We start from the raw sequence: 27,940 nt of genomic DNA, 5'->3' as shown, positions 1-27,940 counted from the left end.
TCAATCAGGGAGCCCAGTTAGACTGTGGCTAAATTCTATCAAATGGAAATGGGAAAAAATTTTTTGAAAATTGAACTAAATGAGGGACTTTTCCTCAGGGCAGGAAAGGTGCCTTTAGCTGACTTCTCACTGGAGTGAAGGTTCACCCATAGCCCCAGGCCTTACTCCTCTGGAGAAGAAAGTGAGGAGGCGGGCCCCAGGCCACCCAAGCACCCAGTGCACTCAAGTACACACTACAGAATCAACTTGTCAGCAGCCTGCTAGTAAGGTACATCACACACCCAAGTCTCAGAGCTTTTTCATTTCCAAGAGGTATTTTAACTATCATTTACTCTGACGGTTCCCATGATGGCCCTGGGGTGGCCATGGAGCAACCGCATCCAAAAAAAAAAAAGGTCTGACTCTTACAGAGGAAGCCAAGAGGGACAAATCCCACAGATTCCAGGGCCACATGCCCTAGAGCAATGCTGGTTTGGCTTCCATCCCCCATCATCTTAGGCCACAGAGGAGAGACACCTGAACCCCACAAGGAAAAGTATGGCAAAAACATTTCATTTAGCCTCAGAATTGAGGGATTCTCCTCTCTGCACGGGATCACCAGGGAGATGTTATTAAGTACCAAAACTAGGGAGATGGAAGCCAAGAGCCTGCCCAGTGCACAACCTTAAAAATTAGCCAGCATCTGTTCCACAAGCTCTGAGGGCTACTGCCACTGCCCATAAGGGATGGGGGATAGAGCCAATGGAGTTTTCATTCCCTGCTCAGTTCTCTCCTGTAGCTGGCTCTGAATAAAGTCTTAACCCTACCCCACTCCATCAACCTTTCTAAAGGTGAAATGAATCACTGAAGCATGTAACAGATTCCATGTGGTCTGTAAAAATGCCCTATGACTCTTAAAAAACAAGCTTCTATTTAAATTCAAGGGTACAAATGAAAATGAAGTTTAGATAAAAAGGTGGAAAAAAGGGAGAAAGTTAATAATTCAGTCTGTAAGTACAATAAATAGCAAACTCAGCCAAGAAGCATATGAAAAGATGCTGAACATCATTAATCAGTAAGGAAATACAACCAGCGATATAATGAGTGAGATACTCCCTCATACCCATTCACATGACCATTAGAAAAGAAAAAATAGAAAATAACAAGTGTTGGTAAGAATGTGGAGAAGTTAGAATCTTGTGCACTGTTGGTGGGAATGTAAAACAGCACAGCTGCTATGGAAAAGAGTCTGGTGGTTCCTGAAAACATTAAAAATAGAATTACCATATGATCCAGCAACTCTGTTTCTGGATATATACCCAAAAGAATTGAAATCAGGGTCTCAAAGAGTTATATGTACACTCATGCTCACCGCAGTACCATTCACAACTGATGGAAGATGGAGGCAACCCAAGTGTCCAGTGACAGATGAATGGGTAACAATATGCAGTCTGTATACATAATGGAATATTATTCAGTCTCAAAAAGGAAGGGCATTCTGACACCTGCTATAACATGGATGAACCTTGAGTACACTATACTAAGTGCGATCAGCAGATCACAAAAGACAAATACTGTATATTTCACTTATAGGAGTACTTGGAGTAATCAGAATCTGAGGCAGACACAGCAGAATGGTGGTTGCTGAGGCTGGAAGAAGGAGGAGGCTCTGGAGTCACAGTTTGATAGGAACAGTTTCAGGTTGGCAAGATGAAGCGTTCTGGAGATGGATGGATGGTGGCAATGGTCACACAGCAACATGAATGTACTTAATGACACTGAACTGTACGCTTTACGATTAAGCTGGTACATTTTGTTATGTGTATTTTACTACATTTTTTTTAATTAGTAAAAAAAAAAAATTAGTGAACTCAGACTATTTTTTTCCTCAAGGGGGGGGAAAAAATCATGCTACTTGGGGACAGAGGAGAGCAATGAAAAAGGAAATCATAAACTGTTCACATAAAAACAATATACATTTTTAAGCTTTTCAAGTTCCAGGCTTAGCTACGGAACAGACCAACCACACACATCGACTCCACCCCCCGAAAGACACAAGAAGCCTCTCACCTCACTGAGGTAAATAAAAAAAGAGCAGGTGGACCCATCCACTCCGTATTCTGCGTAGCAGGGATCCGAGCGCCACATATTTTTCATCCACTGAAACAACCAGAGGAGGAAGAGCACTGGTGAGCAGCCATTCATTGAGCGGGCACGTCTGCCTAGAGGCTGTGAGATTCCTCCAGCAGTAAAGCCCAGGAGCACTGGTGGGGAGGGATGTTTTCTCAAGAGCAAGTGCCTCATAGACCCTGGCATGAGAGTGCCCTCCTGGAGACCTACAGTCACACCAGCCCCAGCACGGAGCCTGGAAAACAGCACGGGAATCAAGGCAAGAGCACAGTGTGCACTTAAATCCCATATGGGAGCCATTTAAAATGCTCTGGGGCTCGTCTCGCCATCCTAAGTGATGTCTGAACAGAAAACTTTTCTCTGAAAGCTACTGAGCAGGGAGTGGTCTCCCCAAGGTTTGGCCACATAAATGCAGTGAAAAACAAACAAACAAACGTTAAGAGTCAGAGTGGCCAACAGCGTCTGGGCACTCAACTGCACACGCAAATGTGACATTTAAATAACAATCTGGAGACCTCACAGCTGAGGCCTGGGGACTTGGGAGAAGGGAGCTGGACACTAAATCATGGAAGCCCCTTGTCTTTGGCTCTTGAAGGATCACCCGCTGGAGTATGGGAAAGAGGGAAACGCAATTTCAGACACAGCAGGTGCCTGCAATGCCCCAGCTCTTTCAGTCTGACCAGTTAGTCACTGTTGACTAATCCCATGGAGCTGGCATAAGCAGGGAACGGTTGTCACGGCCACAGCCCCAAACTGGCAGGGCTGATACACCCCCTACATGACTTCCTTAAAGAGGGCTCGATCACCCATCTGCATCGCTGGGGAGGAGAGGAGAGGGAAGGGGAAGCCAGGGGCTGTCAGTGCAGGTCGAGGAGGAGGGGGTAAATGGATATCACTCTTGACTTACCTTGATTTTCCCCTCGCAATGGGGGTAGCCATCCATAGGAGGCAATACACATTTTTCTTGAGCTCCATTAATGATATCTGAAAAAGAGGGAAAAGAACAAAGGATACCATCAAGTTCATGGCAAGTGCGGGGCAGAAAGAGAAACAGAAAAGAGAGGTCTATCCTGGGAACCACGTTGGCTCTGACCCCTCCAGCTGGTGACATGCTGACTGGTCTGCAGTGAGGACTTGACCCAACCACAGCCAGTCTCCAGGGTGGTCGGAGACCTGTGACGGGTGAGGCCAAGTCTGAAAGGAAGAGTCAGGCCAACCATAGTGAATACTTAGAAACTTGCAACTGTGAAACCGAGAAAACAAACAAGTGGGCGGGGCTGAGGGGCGCAGGAAAAGAAGCCAGGAGATTAGGAGGGTCCCTGGGTCAAGCCAGGCTGGGCCACGAGGACAAACTGAGGCCACGAGCAGTTTCATGAACACATGTGCTTGTCACTTACGGAACTGAAAACAGTGGTACAGATGAACTTATTTACAAAACAGAAATAGACTCACAGATACAGAAATCAAACTTACAGTTACTACAGGGGAAAGTGGGGGGCGTAGTGGAGGAATAACTTAGGAGTTTGGGATTAACAGGTACATACTACTATATATAAAATAAATAACAAAGTCTTACTGTTACAGCACAGGGAAATATATTCACTATTTTATAATAACCTGTAAGGGGAAGGAATATGAAAATATATATATATATATAAAAGAGAAATCATTTTCCTGTATATCTGAAACTAATATAACACTGTAAATCAACTATACTTCAATAAAACAAAACACACAAGTGCCTGAGCTGAGGCAGCCCAGGAGAGAGAGAGGTGAAGGTGTGCAGAGGAACAGAAAGCCCCAAGATGCTTGTGCAAGGTACAACTTCTTACAGACCCAGTTCTTATATTTCCACCAAGATCTCCTTATTCTTCCAATCTTTCCTCCCAATAACTCCCTTTCTATCAGCAAGCTCAAGTGGACTCCTATTCCTTGTAACTACAGAATCAAAACTAAAAAGAATGCCCTCCAGAAGCTTACAGTTAAGTGATGGACAGCAGACAAACTGGTCAACAACTGAACAGTAGCTTAAAAGGCCTTATATTAGGGAGGGCCAGGGAAGGATGCCCATACCAGTCTCTAAGCATCAGAGAAGACTTCCCGCACCCAGAGACATCTCGGCTGAGATGTGAAGGTGCAGGAGTGAGCCAGGTAGGGGGACATGGTAAAGACGGTGTTCAGCGAAACGTCCACATGGAGGACCTGATCTGATGAGAGTGAATGAGGGTGAGGTACTGAGATGCGAAGAGCTGACTCACTGGAAAAGACCCTGATGCTGGGAAAGATTGAAGGCAAAAGGAGAAGGGAGAGGATGAGATGGTTAGATAGCATCACCCACTCCATGGACATGAAATCTGAGCAAACTCCAGGAGACAGTGAAGGACAGGGGAGCCCCGAGTGCTGCAGTTCACGGGGTCGCGGAGTTGGACATGACTTAGCGACTGAACAACAACACTGAGAGTCAGGCAGGACCCAAACCAGAAAGGCCACGAAGACTCCAGCCTCTGTGCTAAGGGCATGGCTGGTGGAGCACTGGAAAATTTTAAGGAGAAGATAATTATGATCAGGCTTTTGTTTAGGAATGATCATTTTAGTTGGAAATTAGGACACTCCTAAACCTACATGCTTCTCTTCTGGGACCAACTATATTTTCCAGACACACTTGGAAAATGTCCCCATTTCTCACTGCTGACCATTTTCAATTCAAAGTACTGGTCAGACATTAGATCCCAAACTACAATGTCATTTGACAATGGTATTTAAACAATGTTGATGGCTGCTAGGGCTAAAACAGAAGTCAGTGCAAAGAGAAATTTTAGTTGTACCTGTTCCTTGAAATTCAGTTCATCTGAGAGTCTAAAACAGAAACCCCAGACCTCCTGATTGAGCCTTTTCAATGAGCATTCTACCTGCTAAGGATAACTAGAGCATAAAATCAGTATCTTCCTTATCATAGGTTGGAGGCTGTCAGTTAGTTGATAACATAAAAAACACTTAGCTTGTTGGAGTCTTTGTTTTCCCATCTGTAAAATCAGAATCGCTGCACTTCTATTTCATGCAGGTCTTATTAAATAAGTTAACATTTGTAAAAAGCCTGGTTGGCACTCCTATCGGCTGGTATCAGAGACCACGGCAGGTGCTTAAGAGTTGGCATTTGCTGTATAATTCCACACAACCTTCAATCACTATATCCAGGAAAGCAGTGTTTCAAATGCACAGCTGCTTCTGGAAATGAATTCTCTTTGTTTTTAAAATAACCGCAGGCTTGAATGGTGGATCTCCTGAAAATTCCCCTTCTGTCTCACTCGCACGGCGACAGCCAGCTCCAGTATCCTCAGACAGATGGGCTGCCTTACCAAAAAAGAAAGATACTTTCCAATGACTACTGCTCCAATGACTAATTCCAATTTTGCTCACATTCAACAAGCAAATAAGAGGCAGCACAGGTTCCGAGAAACTAAGCAGAGTCTAGAACTGCTGAAGTTTGCGGGTAACTGAACATTTAAGGGATCCGTAGAGGTCAGTAGGTTTCCCAGGTGGTGCTAGTGGTAAAGAAGCCCCCTGCCAACGCATGAGACATAAGAGACTCAGGTTCAATCCCTGAGTTGGGAAGATCCCCTGGAGAAGGGCATGGCAACCCACTCCAGTATTCTTGCCTGGAGAATCCCATGGATAGAGGAGCTTGGTGGGCTGCAGTCCATAGAGTTGCAAAGAGTCAGACAAGACTAGAGCGACCTATCATGCATGCATGCATTAGGGGTCAGTACCTCTCTTACATTACACACAATAGGGATTATTCTAGTTCTGGACGTTTGGAGCCAGAAGTGGAGGTATGCTAATGTGGGGCAAAGAGAAACCACCAGGTGATAAAATTAACCAGCAGGTCCATGAAGGGTGCAGGCAAAGCCTGGTTGCTGGCAGTGTGGGTCCACATCATCTAAGAGTTTCAAGGAAAAAAACTATGTTATGCCAACTTTTTCTGCAAAGGGCTAGACAATAAATATTTAAGGCTGGGCAGGCCACATGGTCGCTGGGATGTAGCCGTCACAACAGGGGGAATGGAATGATGTGTGTGGCTGTGTTCCAATAAAACTTTATTTACAAAAACAGGTTCAGACCCTGCTTTTTGCTATGCTAAGAGAACCCCCAAAAGAGGATCCTCGCTTCTTCAAAGACCTGCTGAACTGACGTTTTAAAGGACATCTGCAGGTACTCTCCTGCCAGGTGTGCCCTTCCTCCACACACTTAACACCCTTCCTCCTTTAAAACTGAGTTGGAGCATCCATCCCCACCTGAAGAAAGCTGAGATCCTTCCTCCCTATCCCTATGTTCAATCAAGACTGAGTTAGGATTGAGGGCTGCCCCTTCAGCTCCTGGCCCTCCCATGGCAGTGAGCAATCCTGTTCTCTTTTTTGCATCTGTCCACCCCCTTTCCTAGGACATGAGAACATTGTGGGAAGGTTATGTCTTTCTGCTCCATCACCAGGCATTCAGCAAGTGCTGCTGGACTGAATGAACACTCACATGTTCTGCCTGACCCCCACCTCCCCCACTGCCACATACACAGACACCTGACACTTTGGATCAAGGAGAAGGAGACTAAGCTGAGACCTCAGTGTTTTTTATTTCTCTACTAAGCAGCAGTGTGTCAGCTAATCCACCAGGGGCTTCCCTGGTGGCTCAGAGGTTAAAGCGTCTGCCTCTAATGCGGGAGACCTGGGTTCGATCCCTGGGTCGGGAAGATCCCCTGGAGAAGGAAATGGCAACCCACTCCAATACTCTTACCTGGAGAATCCCATGGACAGAGGAGCCTGGTGGGCTACAGTCCATGGGGTCGCAAAGAGTCAGACACGACTAAGCGACTTTAACTAACTAACTAAGCAGCAGTGTGTCAGCTAATCCAACAGGGCTCCTCTGCATTTCCATGATCTTAGGAGGGCTTTTTTCGCTATTTGTTACACAGTGATGGGTTTGAATAGATGGCAGCTTCCAGAAGTGCAGTTCGTGGCTGAAGGCTCTGCGGTAGGTGGGATCTGTGAAAGGGAGACACAGGAAGTGCCAGCCTTTTTTCTGAGCACGGGGTTGAAATGCTCCCAGAATCCAACCACCAGTAAGTAACCTAAACAAGACCCTCCACTACCCCCCAAGCCCTGAGGAGTCTCAGCACCTCACAGGGCAGTTCCCCATCTTGCTTCCATCACGAGGACAAAAACCCAATGAATCATGTTTTTATTAGATTTTTCTAATAGAAACAGAAGACTTTTCTACCTCTGGAAGAGCCTCCAATCTCAGTTCATTCCAGTCACTCAGTCACGTCTGACTCTTTGTGACCCCATGGACTGCAGCATGCCAGGCTTCCCTGTCCATCACCAACTCCCGGAGCTTGGTCAAATTCATGTCCATCAAGTCCATGATGCCATCCAACCATCTCATCCTCTGTCACTCCCTTCTCCTCCTGCCTTCGATCTTTCCCAGCATCAGGGTCTTTTCAAATGAGTCAGTTCTTCGCATTGGGTGGCCAAAGTATTGGAGCTTCAGCTTCAGCATCAGTCCTTCCAATGAATATTCATGACTGATTTCCTTTAGGATGGACTGGTTTGATCTCCTTACAGTCCAAGGGACTCTCAAGAGTCTTTTCCAACACCACAGTTCAAAAGCATCAATTCTTCGGTGCTCAGCTTCCTTTATGGTGCAACTCTCAAATCCATACATGACTACCAGAAAAACCATAGCTTTGGCTAGATGGACCTTTGCCGGCAAAGTAATGTCTCTGCTTTTTAACATGACTGCTTTTCAAGGGGCATTTAGCTTACTGCTCATGAGGCCCCTCCAAAAAAGGAGACAGGATTCTGCCAAGATATGTTACTAGAAGGTTCTTCCTGCTGTTTTCCCCACCCTCCCCCACCTGTCAAATTGTTTTTTTAATGGTGAAAGGGCAAGGTACTAATATAAAATGCAAATGTAAAATAAGATGCTAATGCAAGCAAAGAAACTCAGCTCTTACTATTGTTCAGGATCCAGTTTCATTTCTCATCGTCATAACCAGCCCAAGTAGTGCCCCGCACTGAAAACATCACCTCTGAACTGATTCTGTGGTGCTGTCAACCAGGTATTAGAAAAAAGGCAGGATATCTAGGTGTGAAAACTCTGTTGTTTTATCAGAGTAGTAAGAGATCAAATATTAGGCTGAATCTAAGAGAACAGTTTTATTATCAAAAATGCTCACAACTCAGGAAGAGCACATGTACTGCAGGAGAAGTGACAGAAGATGCCATAAACACATCCAGAGCGAGGTGTTCCTGTCAAGCGTGGAAACAGATTCTCCCCGACAGCCCTAACATGTGTATACAGATTGAGAGAGACACAATGGGATTTCAACTATACATTTGGAAGTGACAGAGACCAAGAGATATGGAACCAGGCAGATAGATGTTTTTAACTCATGCTTTTCTCTGCCCGAGGAAGGAAGGAAAGTGGGAGAGAACGGGGTGGAAGTAAATGGTGAAGACAATCTCAGAGGGATGGTGACAACAGAAAATGGGTGATTCAGGAAATGAAGGTGGATGATCGTGACCTCTCAAGATATATGACCAGCCTTTTGAAAGTGCTGGTACACATATTGTCACATTTTACACTCACCACATCCTCCTGAACAAGGAAGGCAATTACCTCATCTTATGGTTTGGAAAGAGGCTTCAAAATCCTCAGCATCTACCTCCAAACTCAGCCCACAGTTACTTGGAATTTCTCCCCAAAGCCTGTGGCTTGCCATGTGCTGAGATGTCAAAGCCGCATCCTTGAAAGATATGGTCTGTATCCTCGAGGAGCTCCCCAGGGCTTGAGGAGCAACCACATACAGCAGAGTGAGGCACACATCAGCGGAACCCCTCCTCAGATAAACCTCCTGAAAGGCTGGACAGCCACCCTTTGGCTAGCCCCCACCTACTGCCGGGCACCCTGGCAACTCTGCAGAATTTTTTTTAAACAAATAAATGAACTACCGTTACAAAGGGATCAAGAGCCTCAGTTCCAGAGAAGTGCAGGGAGGAGAAGGAGAATGAGCCACAGAAGAAAGGGGGTGAGCATTCCTCACTGGGAATCCCTAAACCAGAAACTCTGAGTTCCAGACCACACACTAAAGAAGCTGAAGGAATCTGAGTTCCACACGAGGAAAACGACAGAAGGAGCAGCAGTGAAAAAAAGATTTGTTTCCTATGCAGAGAGGGAGGAAGTGGACCCATTCCCTGGGTGAATTACTGATATTCATGCCTTATCAGTATTTAAAAAGAGAGGCTTATAGTTTTGTGAGATATGATCTTCATGAGTTCTATGCTAACTGTCCTGATGCAGTCACAAACCAAGCACAGACACTGGGCACCACACAAGGAAACCTTTATCTTTTAACTGCGCAGTTCAATGCACATACATGGAGATGCTGTTGTGTTTTTAAAGTAAACGATCAACCATGCAGCATCATAGAACACTCACCTACTCAAACTCACATTAACTTAATGATAACCATTGCTCATTTTGAAGGACAAAAGTGATCCAGAAATATAGTTATAAAAAGAAACTCGTAACAAGAATCTGGCAGCCAGGTGTCACTCTGAATCTGATTCTATCAATGCTTGTGGGTGGTACCACCTGTAAGAAAGTCAGCTACAAGCTTCTGGTTGATGATGATAAAGTGAGGACATGGAGGGGAAGGGAGTGGATGTGTGTGTGGAGGGAGGTGGAGGCTGAGGAGGAGGTGGGAGAAAAGAAGAGAGGTGTGGTTGTAAGTGAGCCCCACACAGAAGAAAGTTATTTCAGAATGAAAGCTGACCCTCCTAAGAGAGCCTCCTTTGTGAAAGCTCACTTTTCTGAGTATTAATTATAGCAAAGGCAACATGTGTTTTGAAGTGGCATTTCTTTTTAAGAACTTGTAAAACACGGTGCCATTAATTTTTTAATCTAGAACTCAACAGGCATCGATAGGTTAAGTGTTTCTGATTTCCTTACCATCACTATTTTAACAGAAAAGGGGGGAAAAGATAGAAAAAGTGTTTTAGAAGCCTCTCAGAAACCTCAAAAAACACGACCATCTGTCCACCTCCAGAAGTTTTAGGAAACCTAGTTCAACCTCCTCGTCCAGTTCCGTTGCCAACAGCTCAGATAACCATCTTCATGAGTGAGGGCCTGATCCGCCCAAAGGTACCCCACGCATATTTCCTCTTAAAAGATAAAGGGTCTCCAGTGATCTGCTTTGTGTGTAAGACAAGGAAGTGCTTCTCTGGGAACACCTGATAGGAACACACAGCCCCAGTTATCAGATGGCCCCTGCAGGGCGCCCACGTGAGCACTGCGCCAGCCGGGAGCCGACTCCAGCTCTGCGCTCAGCCTGGAGACCAGGCTCTTGCCAGCACCTCTGTCAGCTGGCCTCGTGTCAGGAGTTAATAGCAATAAATCGGACAGAAATCAGCCATGGTGAAATGTAATCTCCCATTAAAGGTGACCTCACCAGTCATTCTCAGCTTGGCAAATATTCATTCAGGGCCACTTTATATCTGCATTATGAAAAACTGATTTAATTTCTATAACTGAATCATGTACACATATTCCAGACCCAGGGCCCACAGGAATAGGAAACTCTCTGCCCCCTGAAGGAGCTGGGGCAGTCATGATGGGTAATGGGGCATGACACACTCAGACTCCCAGGGATGGACAATGAGCGCCTTGAGAAGGGTTGTCTGCGTTTTGTTGGTCTTGTTTGGGTTTTCAGCCCAAGAAGCTAGAAATGCAATCACTGTACCAAAGAATTTGAGAGTTGCAAAGGACTTTCTGAAGCCATATTAGTAAGCTGTTGACTTTTCCTGATTCACAAGAATGCACTGAGTGATGAAGTGCCTTCCTTATTCAGTGATTTAACAAAATTCACTAATTACCTCCCATGCACAATGCATTCTGAAACCCTGGCCTCTGTCTTTTAACTCAAGATTGTTTCCACTTCTGGCTTTTGGTATTAAAAGGCACACTACCACCAGTATATTCATGTTCTACTCTAGAAATCTGAACAGTCAACACTGAAGAATAAAATGACCAATTTTCACTTGTCTCTGAATAAGTACTCCAAGGGCCTCATGGACTTGCTAAAAACCCGGAGCTACAGTCTGACACTGTTTCCCCATCTACTTCCCATGAAGAAATGCTATAGGCATACGGGAAGTCAATAGGAAAATCACATTTTATGAAGTTTTCCAATTATGCACAGCTTTTCAAGGATGGTATTAATGTGTAAAAAGAAAGAAATTGTGAGGACTATGAAAATACATTGCCAAGTATAATTAATGTCAAAATTTCAAATCATAGTAATAGCTAAATAAACCTATATTATTTATGTTTTCTTCTGTTACACCCTGTGTATATTCATGTTCTACTCTAGAAATCTGAACAGTCAACACTGAAGAATAAAATGACCAATTTTCACTTGTCTCTGAATAAGTTCTCCAAGGGCCTCATGGACTACTAGTTATGACCAACCTAGAAAGCATATTGAAAAGCAGAGACATTACTTTGCCAACAAAGGTCCATCTAGTCAAGGCTATGGTTTTTCCTGTGGTCATATATGGATGTGAGAGTTGAACTGTGAAGAAAGCTGAGCGCCAAAGAATTGATGCTTTTGAACTGTGGTGTTGGAGAAGACTCTTGAGAGTCCCTTGGACTGCAAGGAGATCCAACCAGTCCATTCTAAAGGAGATCAGCCCTGGGATTTCTTTGGAAGGAATGATGCTAAAGCTGAAACTCCAGTACTTTGGCCACCTCATTGGAAGAGTTGACTCATTGGAAAAGACTCTGATGCTGGGAGGGATTGGGGGCAGGAGGAGAAGGGGATGACAGAGGATGAGATGGCTGGATGGCATCACTGACTCGATGGATGTGAGTCTGAGTGAACTCCGGGAGTTGGTGATAGACAGGGAGGCCTGGCGTGCTGCGATTCATGGGGTTGCAAAGAGTCGGACACAACTGAGCGACTGAACTGAACTGATCGCTTATATGTGGGATCTAAAAAAAAAAAAAAAAAAAGAATTTACTTACAAAACAGAAACAGACCCAAAAACATAGAAAACAAACTTATGGTTACCAAAGTGAAAGGTAGGGGAGATAAGTTAGGAGACTTGGATTGGCATGTGCACAGTACCATATATAAAATAGATAACCAACAAGGACCTACTGAAGGGCAAAAGGACTCTACTGAATATTTTTTAATAACCTATCAAGGAAAAGAATCTGATATGTGTATATATATATATATATATATGTATATATTCATACATATATATGACTGAATCCTAAATCACTGTTCTGTGTACCAGAAAGTAACACAACATTGTAAATTGACTACACTTCAATGAAATAAATTTTTTAAATAATTAAAAGATTCTAGGAGGGGCAGGGTTCATAAGAATGTTGTATGTGTGCACTCATGCACACACACACCCTATTCTGATATGCCCCTAGGTACTGCTTCTGATAAATCATGTCAGATTCCTCGGAATTCACACCTAGGACCCCATATGCATAGTGGGCAGAAAACAGCTAGGGTTAAACACTTGCCAGTGACTTTAAAAAAAAAAAAAAAAAAAAGCTCATCGTTGTTAATCTTCAGGGAAACTCAATCAAAACCACAATGAGATATCACTATACCCACTGCGATGGTAGAATAAAAAATTCAGGTCATAACAAGTGTTGGCAAGGAGAAATCAGACCCCTTAAGTACTTTTGATAGGAATCTCAGATGGTGTAAACTATCTTGGAAAGCTGTCTAGCAGTTCCTTAACAAGTTAAACATGGAGTTACCATTTGACCCAGCAATTCCACTCCCAGGTAGATAGATACCCAAAACAAAAGAAGACCTTAGACCCATACAAAAGTTCACAGCAGCATTAATCATAAGAGCCAAAAATTAAACACCAAAACAATCCAAATGCTCACCAATGAATGAATGCTTAGACAAAACACGGTGTATCCATACAACGGGGTATCATTCAGGCATAAAGGGAATGAAACACCGATTCATCCCACAACATGGATGAACCTTGAAAAAGTAAGCTAAGTGAAGGAGGCAGTCACAAACGACCACACATTACATGAAAGGTCCAGAAAACACAAATCAACAGAGACAGAAAGTAGCTTAGTGGCTGCTTAAGACTGGGGGAAAGGGAGGTTAGGGGTGTTGGGGCAGGTTGTAGGTAATGATAACTAACTGGTACAGAATCTTTTTTGAGGTGATAAAAATGTTCTATACTCAATTGTGGCAATGGTTGCACAACTCTGTGAATATACTTAAAACCTTTAAATTATACTCTTTTAAAAAGGCAACCTGTAGGGTATACAAATTATATATCAATAAAGCTGCTAAGAAAACCCCCAAATTCCTGCCACTGACTCATTCAACAATCACTGCACCTAAATGAGTACCTGTGATGCTTTTAGTCCCATCCTAAGATGTATACTGGGGTTTCCCTGGTAGCTCAGCTGTTAAAGAATCCGCCTGCAATGCAGGAGGACCCTGGTTCGACTCCTGGGTTGGGAAGATCCATTGGAGAAAGGGAAAGGCTACTCACTCCAGTAATTTGGCCTGGAGAATTCCATGAACTGTCCATGGGGTTGCAAAGATTTAGAAACGACTGAGCAACTTTCACTTTCACTTTAAGACGTATACAGAGGAACACAAAGTAATCTTTACCTTGAGGGAGCCTAGAATACACCTAAAACTTGGCCATCAGAAAAGGCAGGTGGCAGCCTGGTGTACTGGAGAATAAAGGACCGCAGATGAGCAGTAGGCGGCAGTGGCCTGGACTTGGCAGCCAACCACCATTCCTCCAGTCTCATCTCCCTCTACGTCACAGTAACAGAGTTTTAAGGTGAACCCCTGGCCGGCCAGGTAGGGCCTCTGTTGCATCTAGATATGACCATGAGACTATGCTCAGGCCAAGGAAACATGAGAGGGAGTTACAGAGCTACAGGACTGGCCTGAGGTTGGCCAGGCCAAGTTTGCAGTTCTGATCCCCTCCCTGTGGGCTGGAAGATAGATCTGTGATGACTCAGCAACATGGGAGGGATGGGGAATCTCGAAAGGCAGTGTGTGGACAAGAGCCACCCAGGAGGCCTGACTGTGGGCTGCTGGATTATCATGTGAGAGAGAAGACACTCTGTCTCACCGAAGCACTGTGTTTGGGTCTCTTCGTTACAGCAGCTTAGTTTGTTCCTGAAATAAGCCTCAGGCAAGTGGGATTTCAGTTGAGCTTCAAAGCAGAAGTAGGAGTAGACAGGAGGGAAAAAGGAAGATGACTACTGCGTAAAACAGTGATGAGGACAACCAACACAGACTGAGCATCGGCCAAAATCCATGCATGTGAGCATCCCACTTAATCCTCACAGTGACTTGAGAGCTAGTAATACATACACTACCCCTATTCTACAGCAGAGGACACTGATGCCCAGAAAGACTGACTAACTCGGCCAAGGTCACAGAATAAATCTGCCTTTCCACATATTAAAATCATTTAGCGGGCTTTGAAAAATGGACTGTATCCTCCAGAGATTCTAATAGTCTGTAGAATGGTTTGGTCACTGTGCTTTTTTATGCTCCATTCACCTAAGGTGATTTTGATGGGCAGTTACTGTTGAGAAACAATAGAATAAATAGGGAAGTAAGATGGTTACCCAGAAAAAGAGGAAAGGCTAGGAATGGAAAACAGATTTTTATCTCTTGTTTTAACCCCGAGTGTCCTACTGAGACAGCAAATCCACCCCTCAGTAGAAGAGAGCAATCCATCCACCATCAATGTCTGAGAGGTATGGGAGAGGGGAAGGGGATCAGTCTGGCTAAAGCAGTGACCTCAGAGCAGGAAGAGACAGGCTGGAAAGACAAGCCGGCATCACACCTCCCAGAATCACAAATTTCCCACTGCGGGAACACACTGCATACACTTGGGGCGTGCGTGCAGTGGCACTGGGGAAGAAAGGCAGTCTTTGAGGAGAGAAGCAACACCCTGAAAAATGTGAAATCCAAGGAAAAAGCAAAGCAACAGCCATGTGCAGGATGAAAATTTGATCCTGTGGACTTCATCAGCATCAGGTCTTTATAGTTGAGTAGAGTTTATCTTGAAAGTTGTAAACTGTCTAGGAGCGGAAAGCTGTCTTTGCTGGTAAGGAAGCTCATGCTATTTTTCCAACACGGGGTCTTGAAAGATAATTATGAATGTTTAAGCCCTTCTTTGATTTATAGCCATTTCTAATGCCATTCTTTTTCCATTTACATTTAATGAAATTCTCATTGATGCCTACTTGGCAGGTAGGGGTAAATTCTTTTCAAATTTTCAAATGTTTTCCAAAATGATGTGGCATAAGCCTCTCAAGTTGTAAAATGATAAATATCTGTCTTCTGACTATAGTTAACACTGCTGTGTGGTTTATCTCAAAGTTGCTAAGGGAGGAGATCCTAAAAGCTCTCATGACAAGGGGAAACAAAAAAACACCTTTTTTTTTTTTTTTTTCCTCTCCAGCCTTTTTTTCTTATTGGAGAGGATGGATGGATGCTAACTAAATTTACTGTGTCAATCATTTCACAATATTATGTAAGTCAGGCCTCCATGCTGTACACCTTAAACTGACACAGCGCTGTATGGCGATTGTATCTCAATAAAACAAAGGAAAACATCGGTCTTGTCTATGCTTCAACTAGTAGATCAATCCTCTCATCAAATGCTATCTTCCCACCCCAACCACCATACTATGTGCCTTCTCATTATGAGGCAACCTGCATCTGGAACTGACACAGCAAAACGTTCCAAGAGAAAGCAGCCCGCCATGTCCTGGTATTTGAGTGCCTGACCACATTGCACCCCAGCAGTGGAAATGGTAGAAAAGGTGAGTAGAGATTCTGTGCTGGAGAGGACTGAGGTATCTAAGAGATTGCCACTGGGATTATCGCTCAGTTTCTTACCATTAGGCAGGTTACTGGACCTTCCTGAGCCTGTTTCTTCATGCAACAGATGGAGTCAGTAAAACTTGCTAACACCTGAGTTACCACCTTTACTGTGTCAGGTACAGCCCCTGGCACTCATTTACTGTCTCACATCCTCCTTAGCCTTCAAAGTCAAATAAGAAATGCCAGGGGAGATAGAGCTGTAAGAAAGAAAGATGTGTATGTTACACTGAAATATCACATGCTAGCTCTCGTTCACTCAATTCGCCTATTTGTAAAATATACTTGTTCTACTGTCCCTATATCTCTGTGTCGTTACCCGTCTCTGATTCATTTTAATGTCACAGTGCTTGGTGGGGTGTGAGATACAGCCAGGGACTAAAATGCTTTGGATTTATGGAAGGAAAAAAGTTCAAAGTCTTTTTAAATGAACAGCACAAAGGACACACTGTAAACTCTAAGAGCTCTGGGACTGGAAGACAGAACTGAGTGTGCAGTATGATTTAGGCCATCAGCATTCTTTTCATGCATAAATCTACCTATATTTATCTCCATGAAGTATCATATTCTATAAATTTGTACTTCATTTCCACTATCTTTTCTTCTGCAACAAAATGTTCTTTGGCATTTTAAGTAACAATGTAAGGGACATAAAATATTCCATGTGGCTATTATGTATCCAGTTATAATAAATGGACATAACAGTCACTAAATTGGGAGAATGTCACTTTTATGCATCAAAAACAAAAAGTTATAACGGTATTGTATATCCAGAAAAAATAGTTTCCATATATAATATTTTAAAAAATAAGATAAATGTGGTTTGCATCAACATAGATGGACCTATGAAGCAAGCCAGATGGAGAAAGATAAATATCATATGATATAATTTATATGTGGAATCTAAAAAAAAAAAAAAAAATTCAAAAGAACTTATTTCCAAAACAGAAAGAGACTCACGGACATAGAAAATCCATTTGTGGCTACTAAAGGGGAATGGTGTGGTGGTGGGAGGGGGGAGGCAGTGGGAGAAAGGGATAAATTAGGAGTTTGGGATTAATATATTCTTGCCTGGAGAATCCCTACAGACAGAGGAGCCTGGCCGGCTACAGTCCACGGGGTTGCAAAAAGTTGGACACGACTAAGCAATTAAGTATAGTAGTACTATATATAAAATAGATAAACAATAAGGACCTACTGCAGAGCATTGGAAACTTTACTCAATATTTTTTAATAACCTATAAGGGAAGGGAATCTGAAAAAGAATGTATATAGTTGTAAATCAACTACACCTCAATAAAAAAGTAATAAATAAAAAAATAATTCAGACATTCAAATAAAAACTAAGATATACTACTGACAGATTTTAATGCTTTCTCAGCTGTTAACTTAGATTCAAGAAAGATTAAATGGGAAGTAGATGGCAGACATTAAAAATTCCAGACTTGCAAAATTCTCAAGTTGGGAGCCTTAAGGCAAGTTTCACACCTATTCTCCTTTTTCAATAAACAGGAGAGGGCTTTTCATAATGTCCCTCTTTTCACATGCAGCTTACTGTAACAGCCACATGTCCCTGACACTTAAAGAATATACAAATCTTCCGTCTCCCCTCCAACAACAAATACTTCTATTTTTCTTCTAAAACACAGTTAAGCATAGCTCACACATTTCTAACTATTCGTATCAAACTGTCAAAGTGTTTGGAGTTTGGATTTCGCTAAGTAAAAGAAATGTACACACAGTGTATGAATGTGTGTATTCTTTGTTGAAACTAAAGAAGAAAAGCAAGCAATACGGAATTAATAATTGGAGAAGATTGGCTATGTGTGTTAAGTCGCTTCAGTCGTGTCTGACTCTGTGCTGCTCTACAGACTGCAGCCTGCCAGGCTCCTCTGTCCATGGGATTCTCCAGGCAAGAACACGGGAGTGCGTTGCCGTGCCCTCCTTCAGGGGATCCTCCGGACCCAGGGATCTAACTTGCATCTCTTAAGTCTACCTGCCCTGGCAGACAGGTTCTTTACCACTAACGCCACTGGGGAAGCCTATCCCTAGGCTATTTTGATTGTACAAACTACTAGAAACTACTGTTCTCCCCCTTCACACAAGGCCCCCTTTGAACCACCTGTCATAAGCCTTTTTGTAGCTGTTGGTAAAGACAGGAAGTATGACTGGACATCAGACATCTACAGGCAATGAGCAAGTTCTTTGATTACCCTTTTAATGGGAGATCAAGATAAATTTTTTCATTCACTCATATGAACTGAGTTTTTCCTTTTGTTTTGGTTGCTTGGTTATAGCCTCTCTCCTCACTTTTTAGCATGGAAAAATAAATTGTAAATTAATTTAGAATCAAGATGACACCCTGATAATAAGTTTTAGGTACTACAAAAAGAGGCAGAGTGAGAACAAAACACAATAAAAAAAGAAGCTTAAGGTCTACAATATTGAGAACACCCTCCAGTGCATCAAACCTTTGAGTACATGTTAGAAGACAGGCTGAGAGCTACTTAATTTTTAGGTCCATTTGACTTATCCAGAGTTGCATGAAATCTGCAAGCCCCCTGGCACACCACATATATGCTATGCCTGCTAGATATGTCCTTGGCTAGGGGGTTGTCTCTCAAACACCAAGTTGTCTTAAAACCTAATTCCTATCTCTCCTAGCCTTTAATAGGTTTTTCTTCTTGTGGAAAGGAAACATGTCTGCCTAAGACCATATAAATTTGGACAATGGTACTCAGCCTGAGAAATTGCGAGGCTAATGGGCATATACTTAAACATTATGTCTTACCCTGAAATGCTAGTCATCTACTCAATAGAAAACATTAGTAAATACGTGAACACAAGTTCTTTCTAGTATGAAAAATGATTTTCAATGGCCTAGGAATCTGTTTCAGAAAGTAGGAAAGTTGGTTTTTGAGTCAGTTCTTTGCCAGTGGTGACCCTCTGGCAGTGGGATTACCTGAACGTCTTCACCTAAGGACCCATGCCACCATGTCAGTATAGAGCAAACTGCACTTACCCACTCGCTCTCTAGTCACGGCGTCTAGGAGAGGGAGAATCCTCATTAAAAACACATTCTCCTTGTCAACGTAGAAATGGAGGTTATTGCATCAAAATATAGAGAGCTGGCAGGCATACATACCAAAAGGCAGGGGAAAGTCAGAGCAATGATAAGAAATAGCTCAGATGATTTGCTGGTCAGGCACACTCTAAACTGTACTACTTGTGCAAGAACTGTGTGATCAACTTAACTTGGGACTCTTTATAAAGCAAGCCTGAGAAATCATACATTGGCAATGGTAGAGAAGCTTATATAGGAATAACCTTCCCACAGATAATATTTATAAAACAATGAAGAGTAAGGAAAAAGGGCAAAACCAGAAGGAGTTTGAACCTTAAAAGAAAGGGACTACACTGGATAAAGGGACTCCCAGGTGACACTAGTGGTAAAGAATCTGCCTGCCAGTGAAGCAGAGGCCGTAGATGCGGGTTGGACCCCTGGGTTGGGAAGACACCCTGGAGTAGAAAACAGCAACACATTCCAGTATTCTTGCTTGGAAAATTCCACAGACACAGGAGCCTGGAAGGCTACAGTTCATGGGGTTGCAAAGAACTGGACATGACTGAGCAACTGAGCACACTGGATAAAACCCACATTCAACAGCTTTGCCTGGAGGGGACTCTGGGTGGTGGTGGGATCACTAGAAGGTTAAGCAAAAGGTTAGTCTTAGGATTAAGTTTGGGTAATCAGGATAGCAAAGAAACTGAGGTAGGATGTTTCCATAAAGAAGGAACCAAAGAAGGGGAGCCCCCGAACCAGCATATAAACTACCTTAAAATCCTTGAATGACCCTATCACTGAGCATTTGTCTGGGAGAGTCCGAGGAAAGCTCTAAAGGCACTCAGAGATTCAGCTGCTGCTTGCTGCTGGGGAATCAGAGTTTGAAACTGAATAAGTCAGAGGGGTTTGGCCAACATTTCAAGGTTTCCATTGAAATCACAGAAAGCCTTGCATCAGGCCCAGGACTTAAGACTTCCTAAGACTAGGATAAAAACTGAGACAGACATGCCCAACAAAGCATAAAATCAAGACCTCTTAGGCTCAAAGTGGTCAGTAATTTAACGGCCTGCTAGAATGAAAAAATCAACTCTTCAGAGGATGACAACAGAATTCACACACTCAACAACATATTATAATGCCAAATATATAACAATTATTAGACTTGTGGAAAAACAGAAAATGTGGACCAGGGTCAAGAAAAGCAGTCAACAAAAACATATCCCAAGATGATGTACTGCTGGAATTGACAAATAATTTAAAGCAATTACCATAAATATGACTAAAGATAAAGAAATGGACAGTTTTTAAAACCAGAAATTCTGGGACAAAAATGAAAAGCTGACAAATGAAATTAACAACAGTTTGAAGATGGCAAAAGAAAGGATCAATGGACTCGAAGTCAAAGTCGCTCAGTCGTGTCCGACTCTTTTCAGCCCCATGGACAATACAATCCATGGAATTCTCCAGGCCAGAATACTGGAGTGGGTAGCCTTTCCCTTCTCCAGGGGATCTTCCTAACCCAGGGATCGAACCGGGGTCCTCCTGCATTGCAGGCGGATTCTTTACCAGCTGAGCCACCAGAGAAGCCCAAGAATACTGGAGTAGGTAGCTTATCTCTTCTCCAGGGGATCTTCCTGACCCAGGAATCGAACTGAGATCTCCTGCATTGCAGGCGGATTCTTTACCAACTGAGTTATCAGGGAAAGTAACAATTCTTCAATCTGAAAAAGAGTGACAATGAAGATTGGAGGAAAAAACTGAGAAGAGCCTTACAGTGACCTGTGGGCATCATATAAGCTACACTCTGTAAAAATGGATACCTAAAGGTAGAAAAGAGGGGAAAAATGGGGGAAAAAATAACTTGAAGAAATAATGGCCAAATACTTTCCAAACTCAGATTCAATATCTCAATGAATCACAAGTAAGAAAAATACAATTACATTTACCACCATCAAAATGGCAAAAGCCAAACATGAAGAGAAGATTTTGAAAGTAGCCAGAGAAAAATGAGACACATTACAGAGTGCAAAGACAGAAATGTTGCCTGACTTCTCATCCACAAAGGATGGAGGTTTAAAAAGCAAAGAAACAGCATTTTTAAAGTCCTGAAAGAAAATTACTATCAATCTAGAATTCTCTACAAGAAATCCTGAAAAATGCTGGTTCCCAAAAAGCCATTTTCAGATAAATGAATAATGAGAAATTTTACCACCTGCAGACCTTTGTGGCAAGAAATAAACAAAAGTGGTTATTTGCATTGAAAGGGAAATAACTTAAGATGGAAACCTGGAACTACACAGAGGAATAGAAGTCATTGGAAATGTTAATATGTAGGTAAATATTAAAGACTATCATTTTTCCTTCCCTTAATTTCTTCATTAATTGACTTTCTAATACAATAATCAAAAGAGGGTACAGTGAGGTTTAAAATATACATAGATGTAAGATATTTAACAATAGTGCAAAGGATAAGCAAGCAGGATTAACAGAATCAAACATGATGTTTGCAATATTAACCCCCAAGTAGACTGTGGTAAGTTAAGAAGGTCTATTGAAATTTTTAGAACAGAGAACAGCAAACTACAACTTAGAGGTCAAATCTGGTTCACTGCTTGTTTTTCTAAATAAACTTTACCAGAATATAGCCATGCCATTCATTTATGTATTGGCTATGGCTACTTCTGCACTAGATCATATGTCCACAAAGCTAAAATATTTACTATCTAGTGTTTTACAAAACTAGTTCAGTAATCCCTTTGCTATAATATCCTTTGGTTAGTCTTAGTCCTGAGAGGATTTTGGGGGGCTATCTAGTAGGTAGGATGTAATGATTTGCTTCCACCAAGTTTCTTTTTCAAGACAAAGAGCCCCAGCTTCTATAGAACATTCATATCCCAAGGGCAGAGGCAGGAAAAAAAATAAAAGACTAGGGTGTCACTCTGTCATCATTCGCTCCAGCTCATACTTGTGGATTCCAGCATGCTATTATTTTCCTCTACTTAACATTCATCTTCCCTTGCTGGCTGTCTGACTTACAGATTTCAAGTTCCAGCATCAGACACAAAAGCAATACCTTACACAAACTGTTAAACCAACTCCCCCAAGTGTGTATGGTCAAAACAAATTCCTTAATAAACACGTGCTTGCACATATACACAGAACTAGTGGTTCTGCTTCTGATTTAATCCTGACTAGCAGACAAATGAACAAAGCCGAAGTTGACTCTTTGAAAAGACAAATAGAATTTAAAATTCCTAGCAAAAGTGATCAAGAGAAAAAGAAAATTTAAATGAGCAATATTAGGAATTAAGAGAGGAATGTTGCCACAAACTCTACAGATATTCAAAGTGTAAGAATAGGAACAACTTATGGCAATATAGTCTAGAATTTAGAAAAATATGATGGGCTCATGTATTTTTGGCAGTATTCCTAACAGTCCAAAACTGGAAATTATTCATATGTCCATTATCAGGAAAACAGATATCATCAATTATGCTTATACTCATAAAGCAGAATACTATTTGGTGATTAAAAAAAAGAACAAACTGATAAATGCAATACCACGGATGAATCCAAAAATACCATCCTGAGAGAAAGAAGCCAGGCACATACTGTATGATTCCATTTTTATGATGCTCAAGAACAGGCAAAGTTAATCTATGATGATAAAAATCAGGACAATGGTTTCCTACAGGGGAGGGAGAATAAATGGAAGGAGACTTGAGGGAACATTCTAGGGTGAGGAATAGGTTTGGTATCTCGCCTGCAGCATTGCTTTTATGGATGCACACATCTATCAATCCCATCAAATGGTACACTTAAGATCTGTGTCTTGCATTATATGTAATTTGGCTCTCACATAAGCCAAATTGCTTTAAAAAGTGTATGCTTTCTCTATGCTTAGGAATATAGATGAAGGAATACTATTTTCCTTTGCTAATTTCCATTTATTAATGCTTTGCCAAACATCTTCAGAAGAAAAGATACATTCTCCAATGAGCTCACATACATCTTAAAGCATCTCACAACACCAGTGCCTTCAATGGCCTCTAATACACTTTTCACCCTGGGCTGGCTGTGCTGGGGGCTCCCTCATTTAGGTTGGTTACACAAGCACAGAGAGAAATGATGCTTAATTTTTCTTCTAGAAACTACAGTCTCGGAATTAAGCACAATCTGTTGGGAAAGTGCTTCCCCACCTCCCCTCCGGTTACTGACTGCATCAAGGTGTCCCTTATTTAGAGTAGACCAGTTAATTGTGCATTTATAATGCTCAGCATGAAGCTGAAAGAGGTGTTTAAATAATATCCTTCACTCTAAAATGTAACTGCATATAGGCAGAGTGAAGAGTCAGCAGTCCCAGGAAATAATCACCCAAAAGACACTCAACAGAAGAAAGGCTGTGATTTCACTCCTCCCGTCTGCAGCCTGCGACAGAAATCACTTGAATTCAATTTGCAATATGCAACTCTGATTGCTCAGTCTATCTGTAATATGTGGTATTCTGCCTTTCAAGCTAAGCTCCTAAACAAGTAGTGAGAGGAGAGGATGGTCTAAGTCAGGGGTCCCCAACCTCTGGGATCTAATGCTTGATGATCTGAGGTGGAGCTGATGTAATAGTAATAGAAATGAAATGCACAATAAATGTAACATGCTTGAATCATCCCAAAACCATCTCCTCCTGGGTCTGCAGAAACATTTACTTGCATGAAATGGGTCCCAGGTGCCAAAAAGGTTGGGGGCCGCTGATCTAAGTGAGGCAGACAGGAGAATTGGGAATTGTTCATTTTTCAGCACTGTACAAAGATAATAAACCAAAGGGTCAGAGAACGGTGGCTTCTTGCAAAAGTTAAAGTGACCAAGCAGGACTGTCAGGACTAACTCTCACTTGACTTCCATTCTGTTCACTAGAACACAGAAATGAACTTAATAGTAGCAAGTGCCACAGATGACTTCCCTGGTGGCTCAGACGGTAAAGAATCCACCTGCAATGCAGGACACCTGGATTTGATCCCTGGGTTAGGAAAATCCCCTGGAGAAGGGCACGGCAGCCCACTCCAGTAGTCTTGCCTGGAGAATCCCATGGACCGAGGAGCCTGGCAGGCTACAGTCTATGGGGCCACAAAGAATCAGACACAACTGAGAGACTACGCACAGTGCTTCAGAACTGCGGACCGACGAGTAATCATTAATGATTTCTACATCTATGTGACAAAACTGCAGGATATGAGCTTGGAGATATTCAAAGAGTTCCAAGTAAGTTTAGGGCAAGGCAAGGAGAAAGCCAGGGAGTAGTCCATTGGGAAGAAGCAAAGTTTATGTGTTCCAGGGGTGAGCGTTTGCTACAGGAATGGGACACTGCCCAAGGAGACCTCTGGGATTAAAGGAAGACAGCTTTGAAGTGGAAAAAAAAAAATTTTTTTTCTGGAGACTGTACATGTTAACTCTGAAGTTCTAGAGGAATCAAAGGTGAGATACGAAAAATAACTGATATTTATTCAAATATTATCTAAATGTTACATAAGAGAGGGCAAGAATTTCCAGGAGTTGCCTCAGATATTCCTGTTTGTGTTAGTCTTCCCACTTGGAACTAGAAGACAGGGTGCAACTACCCTTACCAACACCTGAAGTTCACCTTGCTGAAATAAAGAAGGTCTTGATGCAGATTGCGACAGCAGCCATGAAATTAAAAGACGCTTGCTCCTTGGAAGAAAAGCTATGACCAACCTAGACAGCATATTAAAAAGCAGAGACATTACTTTACCAACAAAGGTCTGTCTAGTCAAAGCTATGGTTTTTCCAGTGGTCACGTATGGATGTGAGAGTTGGACTATAAAGAAAGCTGAGTGCCAAAGAATTGATGCTTTTGAACTGTGGTGTTGGAGAAGACTCTTGAGACTCCCTTGGACTGCAAGGAGATCCAAGCAGTCAATCCTAAAGGAAACCAGTCCTGAATATTCATTGGAAGGACTGATGCTGAAGCTCCAATACTTTGGCCACTGGATGTGAAGAACCGACTCAATGGAAAAGACCCTGATGATGGGAAAGATTGAAGGCAGGAGGAGAAGGGGACAACCAGAGGATGAGATGATTGGATGCCATCACTGACTCAATCGACATGAGTTTGAGTAAGCTCCGGGAGTTGTTGATGGACAGGGAAGCCTGGCGTGTTGCAGTCCATGGGGGTTGCAAAGAGTAGGACACGACTGAGCGACTGAATTGAATGGAACTGATGCAGACACACTTAAAACAAAATCAAAGAGCTACAAAACTTTAAATATAAATCCTGTATCCACTTATTCAATGCAATGAAGGTCATGCAAGTAGCTTTCAAAATCTTAGCCAGCCTGCAGATAGAGCTCAAAGTTTCCCTTACCTACAACCTTGGCAACATTACTTCCACTCAAACAGATACCCTGGACTGCTTCTGAACATCTGTAAAAATTTTAATCTGTACTGCACGATCTAGAACTCTGTCGTGTGTTCGTCATCTTGCCCTCTAATTGAGGTGTGTTTGTGTGTGTACAACCCCAAAATACTGCAAAGTCAGTAAGATTAACTTCTGCAAGGTCAGTGACTATATAAATCAGCTTCTTTTCTATTTCCCAGAAAAACAGAACAACAATAGCTCACACCATTGATAAGGTTCGTGAATTAAAGATGGTGTTGGCAGTGCCTGTACTTGAAAAGGTCAGACAGGAACCCCAGGGGAGAACAAAAATGTTAAGTTCCTGTGTTTCTGAGCAAGATGGAAAAGTGCTGTCAGAAAGACCTAGGTAACAATATTATTCTCAAATGAGGACATCACTCTTTCAGAGAAAGAATCATTTTCTAAATGTCACTTTCCTCTTCCATTCTTCTGTTGCCTTCTTCCTTCAGAGGGAAGTCATTGTCTTAACCTGCATCCGTGTCTGGTGTTATGAAATCACCTCAGCTGTATACATTCACTCTAAACCAGCCCCGGTTTCAACCCATGGCCCTGGCCACCAACATAAATTACATGTATGTGTGCCCTACACACACATATACACTCAACCACCATCACCACCACCAAGAAAAGTTACCCCTTCCCCTATCCCCAGCCTAGATGCAGTTTTTGGTACACTTTCGATAACAACTAGTAAGATACCCTAAGCTGCTGTTGCTGCTGCTAAGAGACTACCTCAAATTATCTGTGGTCCTGATACAGGTCATACTGAAAATAGCTTCCAGCACCTGGAAACTGGAAATCTATATTTAGTTGACATTAATTTTTGATAAACAAGGATTTGTAACAACAAAATTTGATTTATGTGATGTCCAGTTTCCACTATAAATAGCTCCTCCAATTATCTGATCATTCTTAGGGCTGGAAAAAAATAAGAGACATGACTTACTACAAATAGAAATAATATTCTAACTCTAAATTTTCAATTACATTATTTATAACAAAGATTCAATGCTAACACATAAGGAAGTACACATTCACACTCAAAAGAAAAAAAACTGCTTATGTGACCTTACAATTTGGACAAACACAAAACACAACAGATTTAAGGTCTTGGAAGTTTTTTAAATTACCTAGGTTATTTTTTCTAAGTTTCTATTAGAAAAAAAGGTGAAACATACCCAACAGTAGAATAAAATAATAAACCTTTACTGCCCATTGCTCAGCTTCAACAGTAAACAATACACTGTTGAATAGAAGTGACAAGAGCAGACAATCTTGCCTTTCTGCTGATCTTAGGGGAAAAGTATTCAGCTCTTCTCTATTTAGGATGCCGTTGTTGTTTAGTTGCTAAGTCATGTCCAACTCTCTTGCATCCCCATGGTCTGTAGCCCACCAGGCGCCTCTGTCCATGGGATCTCCTGGGCAAGAATAGTGGAGTAAGTTGCCATTTCCTTCTCCAGGGGCTCTTCCTGACTCAGGGATTGAAGCTGTGTCTCTTGCATTAGCAGATGGATTCTTTAATACTGAGCTACCTGGGAAGTACATTAAGATATTATTTGTAGGATTTTTCCTAGTTTATTGAGAATTTTTCCTAAGTTAGATTTCCTCAAATGGTTTTCTTCATCTATTAAAATGATATATAATCTCTGACCTTTGTTTCATTAATATGGTATATTAATGATCTCTGAATGCTAAAGCAACCTTGCATTCTTGGATTAAATTCAACTAGTCATGATATATAATCCTATTTATATATTGCTAGATTTGGTTTCCTAGTACTTTAAGAAATTTTGTGTCTATGTTCATAGGAGTTCATGGCTTGTAGCTGGGTTACTTGTGATGTCTGTCCAATCTTTAGTGTCTAGGGAATAATACTGGACTGCTAGAATGTGTTGAGAGGCGTTCCTTCTTCCTTCACTTTATGGAATAGTTTGTGAAGGGTTGGTATTATTTCCTCTTTAAACTTTTGATAAAAGTTACCAATGAAGCCATATGAGGGTGGATTTCTCTTTGTGGGAAGAGGTTTAAATATTAAATTTCCTCATTTGTTACTGAGATATTCAGACAATTTTGAGATAGCATTAGATAGATGGATTATTTGCATCTTTTTGGGAACTTGTGGAAATCAGTACTGACTATTCATTGGAAGAACTGAGGCTGAAGCTGAAACTCCCAATACTTTGGCCACCTGATGCGAAGAACCAACTCATTGGAAAAGACCCTGATGATGAGATAGACTGAAGGAGGGAGGAGAAGGGGATGACAGAGGATGAGATGGTTGCATGGCATCACCAATTCGATGGACATGAGTTTGAGTAGGCTTCAGGAGTTGGTGATGGACAGGAAAGCATGGTGTACTGCAGTCCAT

The 27,940-nt window shown here is 42.2% G+C and overlaps 1 protein-coding gene across 35 annotated transcripts in view; it reads right to left on the bottom strand.

Annotated features, from left to right (window-relative positions):
* Window positions 1–27,940, bottom strand: part of MGAT5 (alpha-1,6-mannosylglycoprotein 6-beta-N-acetylglucosaminyltransferase) — a 397,826-nt gene that overhangs the window by 170,678 nt on the left and 199,208 nt on the right. For all 35 annotated transcript variants that reach the window (XM_086367683.1, XM_086367741.1, XM_086367539.1 and 32 more), the window contains 2 exons: window positions 3,017–3,093; window positions 2,050–2,139 (listed from right to left, as the gene is read on the bottom strand). In XM_086367683.1, the coding sequence (XP_086223809.1) occupies window positions 2,050–2,139; window positions 3,017–3,093 (167 nt within the window). The remainder of the gene's footprint in view (window positions 1–2,049; window positions 2,140–3,016; window positions 3,094–27,940) is intronic.

Source organism: Bos grunniens, chromosome 2 (assembly GCF_055505025.1).
Source record: "Bos grunniens cultivar Pamir isolate PY7600 chromosome 2, Bosgru_T2T1.0, whole genome shotgun sequence".
NCBI lineage: Eukaryota > Metazoa > Chordata > Mammalia > Artiodactyla > Bovidae > Bos > Bos grunniens.
The sequence above is the reverse complement of the archived record's forward strand: the minus strand, read 5'-3'. Positions and strand labels throughout refer to the sequence as shown.